The sequence below is a fragment of the Hipposideros armiger genome, unplaced genomic scaffold (genome assembly GCF_001890085.2).
Source record: "Hipposideros armiger isolate ML-2016 unplaced genomic scaffold, ASM189008v1 scaffold_125, whole genome shotgun sequence".
NCBI lineage: Eukaryota > Metazoa > Chordata > Mammalia > Chiroptera > Hipposideridae > Hipposideros > Hipposideros armiger.
In genome coordinates, this window is record NW_017731475.1 from 2,297,713 (window position 1) to 2,308,223 (window position 10,511).

General features: G+C 36.7%; 1 protein-coding gene across 1 annotated transcript in view; it reads left to right on the forward strand.

The window, feature by feature from the left end:
- Window positions 1-8,114, forward strand: part of TOMM70 (translocase of outer mitochondrial membrane 70) — a 44,980-nt gene extending 36,866 nt beyond the window's left edge. Inside the window, exons 5-8 of the mRNA XM_019648329.1 lie at window positions 79-195; window positions 2,346-2,443; window positions 3,598-3,720; window positions 6,003-8,114. Of these exons, the coding sequence (XP_019503874.1) occupies window positions 79-195; window positions 2,346-2,443; window positions 3,598-3,720; window positions 6,003-6,156 (492 nt within the window). The 3' untranslated portion in view covers window positions 6,157-8,114. The remainder of the gene's footprint in view (window positions 1-78; window positions 196-2,345; window positions 2,444-3,597; window positions 3,721-6,002) is intronic.
- Window positions 8,115-10,511: the final 2,397 nt, after the last annotated feature.

Consider the following 10,511-nt stretch of genomic DNA (forward strand, 5'->3'; position numbering starts at 1 on the left):
GTAATTTTGTGTGACTTTTGTGATGTTAACATTCCATGAGTTCTTGATTTGACAGGCTTGTTTTGATTTTTTAAACAGTATCGCCAGGCGTATACGGGAAGCAATTCTTCACAAATCCAAGCAGCTATGAAAGGTTTTGAAGAAGTCATAAAGAAATTCCCCAAGTGTGCTGAAGGCTATGCACTATATGCCCAGGTAAATGTGATTTTTCTTATTTTTTCAGTTTCCAGTCTTTTTTTTTTTTTTTTAAGGACTGCATTTGTTTGCTGAATCCCAGTCTGGAAGTTGGAAAACACTGCTTCCCTGGTTGCAGCTTCTGTGGAAGCAGATGGCTTTGCTCCTTTGACTCCAGGCCCTCAGGATGGTCCAGAGTCACCTCAGGAGGGGCCTCTATGTCATACAGTTTGAAAACCACGGGCCTAAGCTCATAACATGGGGAATCTTAAGCAGAGCATTTCTCTCATGTTTCCATTTGGATTGGATTTGTAAAATTTAATTCCTTAGGAAAATTTGCTATATTCAGTTGGTGGGGAAAATGTCTGTGGAAAGGGTTTTCTTTAAAAGTTTTGATCACTGTCCTTTTAAATGGTTTCAAAAGACTAACAGTTCATTTTAACTTCTCTGGATTGTCCGATATTCTTGGCTTAGGATTGAACCTATGGGAAGTAGGATTTAAATTTGAATTATTTATTTACTACTTTTAAATCATCCGTTTAAATGAAAATGATTCGCTTTTTACAGCCACAGTTACATTTTCCCTCCAACTAAATGATTTCTGAATGACTGTTTTCTCTTAGTCTTTAAGTTAAAAGTTGCTTTTGGTATCTACATAAACCATCCATGTTAATACTCTTTTCTATCTCATTTTTTTTTTATTCCAAAGAAATATTGTCATACCCACCTACACATCATAGAAATAGGAAACATCTAAAAATGACCATCCTCCAAACCATTCTTAAGGTTACTTGTTTTCTTTTTAATTTCCTTCATGCTATCTTTGGTCAAGGTAAAATTCCACAGGGTGAAACTTTTTCTGAGGGATTATTAAGAGGAAGTTTGAGAAGATTGATTTGATCCCAGTAGAATTTGGATCTGTTCTCTAAAGCTCTACATATCACTCCATTATTAGAGATTGAAATTCTCGAATAATTCTCTGGGGTATGAAGTTCAGCCCAGAAATTCTTTCACCTCAGTTAGAAATAATCTTATCTATTCAGTCTTTGTTCTTACAATTTATAGGCAGGATGGTGATAAAAAAAAAATGAAACATTGGTTGCTGACTACAAAGCATGTACATATAAAATTTTATAGAATGTATAGAAGTTCATATATCACGTTATAATTGCATGGCATCTGCATTGATGAGGTACACTTGGGTTTATGCCTTATATTAGGAACAAACCAGAAGGTGATAACACCATCCACATCACTGAAATGAAATGCAAAAAGACTTTTTTGGTGCAAATTTCTATAAGCAGCAAAAAAAGCAAAGGCCACTGAATAGCTTTTAAAGAAACCAATATTAGGAACAGCTCTCACAGAGCTTTCCTAATTGCACATTTCCCTGTGACTGTGCAACGTTCAGAATAGGCTTCCGCTTACCTGAGCTGTCTTATTAGCATTAGCATTGTTACAGTCTCTTTGCACTACAATTTCTATCCTTCGGTCCCTCTTCTGATTTTTGCTTCACTATATATGTAGTTATATGTAACTTTATATATTACACACACACACGTACACAGAGTTACATAGTTCAACTTTTTTTCAAACTCTCAAAATTTGGGCTTAGATGCTGGCCAACTCTCAAAATTACAGTTTGAGTGTGTGATCTGGTAGCCACATAACCAGCCCTTCCATTTTTGCCATGGGATTTGCCTTAAAATAGTTGATTGTAGCTGCTTTTTTTTTTTCACCAGTAATTTTTAAGGAATGACTGCTAACAGTGAACACACATCCCTGAAGTTATCCTTCTAAATGAGTGTTGTCTTTAAATTCTCATAATAGGATGTATTACGATAAATTATAAGTCACATAAATGTACCTGTGAGAATCTGATATAAGAACTGGCACCAAGAGTGGGATTTTATATATTCTACAGTTTACCACATATGCTGTTGCATTTAACCACTTGCCAAAAAAAGAGGACAGTTAAGATTTCAAATTCATAACGATGTCATGTAAAAACCCCAGTAATTAAGTTGTAACATTCTAAATGAGTTTGTATCCCCCAAACATTATTTGGTAATAAATGGAAAAAGGAAGTAAATTTTAATAATAAACAATATACTTTTAACTGCTTAGGTTGACAGTTAACCTTAATATAACTGAAGTATCTCCTCACCTAGGCATTAACAGATCAACAACAGTTTGGTAAAGCTGATGAAATGTATGATAAATGTATTGATTTGGAACCAGATAATGCCACAACATATGTTCATAAAGGGTATGTATTTTTGTGGTTCTGTTTGTCCCAGTAAGAAACTAAATTTCTTGCATAGTAATAAGATGGATTTCTTTTGGTCAGTGAGGAAGGAGACTGGTATAGTTAACTGACAGATAGATTTCTTAGTTGTGGATGCTTCACTGTTAATTTTTAAAATTTTACTTAATGTTTTATTCTTATATAGCAGTTAGTAAATGTATTGTTTTCACTCTAGCTTAAGGATTTCAGTTCTGAATACACTGTCAAATGTTACTTGTATCAAAATAGGAAATATGTAAAATAAGTTTTTCCTGTTTTTGTATACTTGAATTATAAAAAAAACTTCACTTAAATTTATACAAAGCAAAAAATTAAGCTTGCATGGTAAGTTAGTAACAGACTAGACTGCTGGACAATTATTGAGATATAATTGATACACATCATATTAGTTTCAGGTGTACATGATTCAGTATTTGTATTTATTGTGAAATGATCATAGTAAGTAATTAACATGTCATTATACATAGTTATAGACTTTTTTTTCTTGTGATGAGAACTTTAAGATCTGTCTTAAGGCAACTTTCAAATATACAATACAATATCATGAACTGTAGTTGCTATGTTTTACATTACATCTTCATGACTTATAACTGGAAGTTTATAACTTTTGATTCCCTTCAGACATTTCGCCCACCTGCCTCTGGCAACCATCAGTCTGTTCTCTGTATCTGAGTTTTGTCGGTTGGTTTTTTAGATTCCGTGTATAAGTGACATAATATGTTATTTGTCTTTTTGTGTCTCACTTAGTTCACTATTTAGCATAATGCTCTCAAAGTCCATCCATGTTGTTGCAGATGGTAGGATTTCCTTTGTTAATGGCTGAGTAAAGTTCGAGTGTGTGCGTGCACACGTGCACTCCATGTTTTTTTATCCATTCATCCATCGATGGACAATTTGGTTGTTTCCATGGATACTTTTTTTCATAATAAGGAATTGAGAGTACAAAACCAATATAAAATGCAAACAATTTGATGCTGAGTATGTACAGTTTTAGATTTTGCTTTTCCTTGTAAATTAAATTCTAAATTCATTGAGGGCAGAAGTTGAGTCATGCACTGATGTTCCTGTTGATAATGGCTCCTGGTCACATCTGACTACCTTTTTTGCATTTGCAGTTTACTTCAACTTCAGTGGAAGCAAGATCTGGATAGAGGTTTAGAGCTTATCAGCAAGGCTATTGAAATTGACAATAAATGTGACTTCGCGTATGAAACCATGGGAACTATTGAAGTGCAGAGGTAACTCCTAGAGTCTTTTCTTAGGAAATTTTCGGCAGCTTCATAGATAATCTTTTCATTCTTCTCATTACAGATGTGTTATTGTCAGTTTCCATTAAGTTTTTAAGTCTTAATATGTTATGCCTTTTGAGGCAAGCTTTCTTCAAAACTATACAACTTCGATTTGCCTTGTTTCATTATTTTTCCAATGTAAAAGTCACACTTATAAAAGTTAAGTCAAGCACATGCATTACTAAGGGAAACATGATTTTTCTCTAATACCTGCTGTGTGTTCTTTCCTCTTTTCACTTGTATTATTCCTGTTGGAGCAAAAACAGCCTGCGTGTGCTTAGGCAGCGCAGGTAGGAAGGTGGTAGCCAGGCTGCCAGAAGACCTGGATGCTGCTACAGAGCAGCCAGCAGCCACATGCCTGGGCACGCGGCAATATCATGTCTGAGCCCCTAAGTTTTCTTTAAAATCAGGGAGTTGGGTAAGATTTTTTGTGACTGTGACTCCTCATAATTTCTTGTTTTGTGTAAATGGTTATCCAGAGCTGCACTTGAGATCCACCATTACCAGGTGACAATTGTTTGTGCCGTGGAATTCAGTGTAGTGTTCCATCTTAATACTGGCATTGTCGTCCATTTCAGTACCTCCTCTGGGGCCAGGCATGAACTTTAGGTGTTTTCCAGATATTATTTCAATTGATCTTTACCCCAATCTTTATAAATGTGGAGATGATACGATACTCAGTGTAACTGAAGCCTGTAGAAACTGATGCCCAGGCTGGTTGACAAGGTTACATGATGAGCCAGCAGTAAAAACAATGTGAGCCTGTATTTCACTGATACCGAAGTAACTGATCTTGCCACTGTTGCTTGTCAGAAACCAGTAGCTGTCATCTTAATTCCGTCACAGCCCCTCGTGGGGTCAGTCTTCTCTCTGCTCCAGAGTATCAGAGTGTGTGTGTGTGCTGATGAGTTTTGTGGTTCTTTTGAACCATTCTATACTGACAGTTGCATAAATATTATTTCTTAATTTCCAAGTTTTAATGTGAATGAAATATTCTCAGAGTAGGATGGGGTAGTGGTTCTTTTTTTGAGCAAATTTTTGGATTTTTCTTAGAATAATGTACATACAAAAAACACTTTCCATTTAAATTGTTTCTAGAGCCTGGATTAAGGACCCTTGACTTAACAGGGTTTGATGGATTTTGTTTGCATATTAATTGTACTTTAAGAAATTCATTCTAAATCCTGCCTTACAAATAAGTGAATATGAATGAGTGAACGGAATTGCTGATTACCCTAGGATTTAGCACATCCGCTGTCTACCTAGTATCTGAATTCTTAGAACAAGTTTCTTTTAATAAGTCTATCATGTGGCCATATATTGTAACAGGAGGTTAAATATAGTCAACCCAGAGGTACATTGTACTTCTTAGAATCTAACTGGCATATACATAGTAGGGACTTAACTATATTGTAAGATCTCATGAATACTAATGAATACTAGTTACTTAAAAGAGCCCTTGGTTCGTGGTATGTAAAGCCAGACCACACTTAGACTGTCAGAGGTAAATTATATATTTTTAACCAAGCATATTCATCCATTTACTCAAAAAACATACTAATTACCAGGCATTGTACTAAGTTCTAGGAGTTGAGGGTTGCCCATGTTCATCTGACTATTCGTAGAATGACAACAGAACTATGGGAACACTGAGAGGGAGCGGGAAATATTTTTCATGAAGATACTATATTTGAACTGTGCCTTGGAAAGGGGAGGTTTTGACTAGTTAGAATCAAGCAGAGGCACTTGATCATGTAGTTGTATGTGCAGGTATGAGTGTGTAGCGCAGTCAAGGAACTAAGGTAGACCCATGTGACGAGTAGAGGTGCACAAGATGGGATGTGGTGGGAAGAGATGAGGCTGAAAGGTCTGTGGCTCAGATCTGTAAGGTCAGGCCCCCACATGCCATTACTGTTCTGTGAGGCTGTCACTGCTTTCTAACGGAGCTTCATGATACAGGAGAAACACGACAGGAAGATTTTAAATAGGTCATTTATTCTCACTGTTCTTACCTGTAAACAAAGACTGAGAGATATAATGTAAGCACACAGTATTTGTAATAGCTAACATTCATTGAGTGCTTTTTGTGTGCATTGTTTTGTTACAAAGAAGCATTTTATTAGAATCATAGTTGAAACTTAGTGGTCAGACTTCATGTAACATCGCTAACTTCATTGCATTCTGTGAAGTGCTTGTTGAATCTGAGATGTTTGTAATTTTTGTTCTTTTAGAGGAAACATGGAAAAAGCCATTGACATGTTCAACAAAGCTATTAACCTGGCCAAATCGGAAATGGAGATGGCTCATCTATACTCACTCTGCGATGCTGCCAATGCCCAGACAGAAGTTGCAAAGAAATATGGATTAAAACCACCAACATTATAAAATTTGGGGGAAGGAAAATGACCCTCTTTTTAGAAGTTTTCCCCTCTCCAACTGAACCCTAAAGACACTGTCATGAACCTGTTGAATGGTGGAACTTAGTATTTCCGTTTGTGCTGTTGTCATTCGTCACACCTGTTCACGTTTAGGTGTTGTGGGAAGTGGCTGAGGAAGGCAGTGTGCGGTGTTGCAGCTTTTCTTCCGTGTGCAACAAAAGCTTACAACTTGTTAAAGGGATATTAAAATAAAGTTGCAGAGTACAAATGATAATTGGCCATGCAAATAAACACTTTTGACTTTTTGTTTAGGGTGGGGGTTGGGGGGATGGTTGTTATCTGGATGATTTTGTCTGTGTGTGTGTTTTTAGTGAGTATTTTACAGCATGTTGGTTTTTAAATTAACATAGCCAAGTGCTCTAAAATAGGTTTCTTTGAGATTCGATTAATCCCTTTTAGTTGATTTTTTTAAGGAAACCAAGTTTAAGTGGGGATTTTGTTCTTAAGGCAGCAAAACTGAGAGACCCTTTTAAACTATTGTCAGCATGCACAATGCCTCTGAATCTGCAAATGTTAGACTCAGTGGCAACTATTACGCCTTCTGACCCTTCACCTCTGCTGAATAATGTACATAATTCTTAAAGTGTACAACAGCTGGTTTTCATATAGTCAATTATGCAGGAGCAAAATATTCTGATTGATATATGTTCTGGAAGACTGAGTACTAATGGGAGAGTGGACCAGATAAGAGGTAAGGTGAAATGTAAACTTTTTTATAATGGCCCATAGCTATTTTCTGTAATAGGTATCAATGTACTTTTTAAAGAAAATACAGGTTGGTATCACTTCATAGTGTACTTTTTAAAGAAAATGCAGGTTGTATGTATAAAGATGGAATAAGTGTAATATGTGGGAGTATTTAATTAGCTTAAAATTTCTAGCGAAGAAAATGTGGCTAAAGGTTCAAAAAGGATGTAAGTCGTGGAGCCTGAAGCACAGGGTAGTGCTTCAACTATGGCTGAATGTACTTAATAAATTTTGAGCCAGTATTTTCAAAGATGCTGAGGAGTGCTATTTTGCACTAACCTTGGTCTCTAAGGATAACGGGTTGCCCATGTCCAGGTCTCCACTAGGGAGAGTCAGGTTTTTGTTTTGTTCATTTTGTTTTTACCTCACCTAAGAAATCATTTCATGGTTTTTCTGTTTCTTCCAGTTGTCACTTTTATAGGCCATTCTTTTGCTTTTAAACTGCATTTTTCTGGTGGTTGTATTCTTAAGGGGTCTCTTAAGAATGAAATATTTGGGGTGGGGAGAGGTTTATTTAAGCCTAAAAATAGTAAAAAAGCAAGCTTTTAATTATACTTTCCTGGAAATGAAATCTAATTAGAGTTTACATTGTTGGGCGTAAAGGAGCATTTTACCCCTCTTTTAAAAGGGTGCTTTATCCTATTGAAACCAAAAAGATTTTGTCTACAAATGCTGTCTTTTTAGAAACTACTAGAAATGACTGCCTTCCAAAGTTAGAGTCTGGAAAATATAGAGGGGGCTTCTAACTAATTAGCAGGGGCAGTTAACATAATTTGACTTGGGTAATGGAAATATGAGAGCTCTGCATTTTAGTTCTTAAATTATGTACCTACAGTAACTCCTAAATACAGAAATATTCTGTATCACTGAATAACCTCTGACCTAAAAAAGTTTTTATTTGCATGGCTGTATTTACACTAACATATTTTCTTCTACTCTTCTCCCTTCCTACCCCTTGGGGTTGGGTAGAAAAACACACAAAGGAAATTGAAGCATGTACCATTCAATACTGTCATTCCAAATCTTTACGGACTATTGCCTGTTCTGAAAAGTATTTGAACCTGCACTGAAAGCTGCATCTGTCTGTATCTTTTGTAAATGACCTCACATGTAAATTCACCAAATAAATATTACATTCAAGCTTTTCTATCCTTTAAATCTATTTGCAAGCCTTAAACACACTGTGATAGAATGACTAATGGTCCCCCAAACGATATCCACCCTTCTTCCCCTGGAACCTGTGGTTGTTACCTGGTATGGCAAAAATAAACTTTGTAGACATGATTCGGTTAAGGAGCTGGAAAATTATCCTGGATTATGGAGAATTTCCAGTGTGGGTGCCGAAAGTTATGTACAGTGTTGTGTGGAAACACAGGTGAAAGTTAATGAATTCTGCTAGGACTTCAGGGATCTTCTTTCTGGAAAATGGGGCAACAACCAACATTAAAAAAAAATCTAAGTGAAGGGACATTATGAGTGAGCTGAAAATAAGCCATCAAGTTAGAGCCCAGCAAGACAATTTTTTTAAACTGGTAAGGAGTTGCCAATAGTGGAACTACATGCTTGAGAATTATCAGCATATGTTTAAGACCATGCATGTAGGTAAGATTACTTTAGTACAAAATTAAAAAGGGTAAAAATAAAACTCTGGGAAACGTGAACATCTAGGGGACAAAGGTAGCAATGAAAAAGTGATGCTAGAGAGAAGACCGAAGATCACATCGACGGTGTTAGGTTTCAGGGAAGCCAAACAGGCCTGCTAATAGATCACTAGTAATCTGCCAGGGAAGTGTCACTGGAATGGTGAGGGCAGAACTGGGCTCCAGGGTCTGAAAAGTAACTGAAAGATGAAAATCAGCGAGCAGAAATGATTCCTTTAAGAAAATGGGTGAAAAAAGTTTTAGGATGGCATGGTTTTTGTTTTCAGGGAGAAACTTTGAGAATGAATCTACAGACACAACAGTAATAGTTGTGCACAAAAGAACTACATTTGTAGGTTTTAACATATTTCAGAAATGGCTAGAATCACAACACTGCCCACCATGCTCCATTCTTAACAGCTGCTTGTTCATCAGGTGAATTTTGAACTAGCTACAAAGCAATCATTGAACAAACGTCCTTGTATATATGTGTTTTAGTTATTTAAGTGCAGATCTGGGTCTTAATTCCTGATTTTAACAAAACCATTTTATCGTAAAATGCGTTCTCTTACGACGACTAGCTTAACTTATCCTCCAATCTTCATTAAAGACGAAACAGCTTAATGAAGATGATATTTTGACAAATATGAAGCCACAACACAAAGGTAAGGCACTAATGAGAAAAGCCCATCTGCAGCCCGCTGTGCTGGCCACGTCTGGTCAGTGCAAACATCACAAAATGCACATCTTTCCCCTTGCCGTCCCCTGGCTGCACCAAACTCACCACCAAAACCCATCCAGTGTGCTTAAGAGGCAGCATCAAAGACTCAAAACCAGGCTTATAGAGCAGAATGTTCATCCTGAAATCAAAACAACTAAGCCCCTTTTCACCTGGTGTACTCTGCACAGATGTAACTTGGTGGCAGCAAGGAGTCCTTCCCTAAATACCCACTTGTCACAATCCGACTACTATGTAGTCATTCTAAACCCTGTAATGTTAGGAATGTAGTCATTTGCAACCAGCACAACCACCATGATCAGTTAGCTGTCAACTTCAAATGGCTAGGGTAAAGTCGAGTGGCACATCCTAGCTTATTTCAACATAGGTTATAGTCCCTGTAAGGGAGTCACTTTGGTTGGGCTAAATGTGTTACCTTAACTGCAGGTGACTGATTCTGATGTGATTATTGGAAAGCAGGAGAGGTCTTCAACCAATGATTCTCAGCACCCACTTTCAAAAAGGTTTTAAATATCAAATGAAACCCAAAGCAAGCAAAAGAAAATAAGAGCAGAAATCAATGAAATCAAATTAGAAAAACATAATGGAACCAAAAGCTGGTTCTATGAAAACAATAAAATTGATAACCTCAAGCCAAAATAGCCAAACTTAAGAGACAAGATGCAAATTACCACACATTCCTTTCAGACCACTGAAGAGGAGGTCTGAAAGGAATTTTATGAGGCCAGTAGACCCTGACACCTAAATCCAAGGTATTACAAGAAAAAAAACTACAGACCAATATTCCTATGAACATAGATCCAAAAATTCTTAAAATGTAAGCAAATCGAATCCAACATATATAAAAAAGGACCTTAATACACTGCAGTCGAGTGAAGTTTATCCCAAGAACAAACGGTTGGTTTACCATTCCAAAATCAATATAATTCAATATTAGTAGGCTCAAGAAGAAAAAAAAGATATGGTCATCTCAGTAAAGGCAGAAAAAGCACCTGGAAAAATCCAGCATCCTTTCCTGATAAAAACACTCAGTACACTAGGAATACAAGGGCATTTCCCTAAACTGTCTGAGGGCATCCATGAAATGCTTTCTCGAACGCAAACGTGTCCACTCACCACTTCTATTCAACAGTGTACTGGAGGTCCTAGCCAATGCCATACATAGGCCAGAAAAAA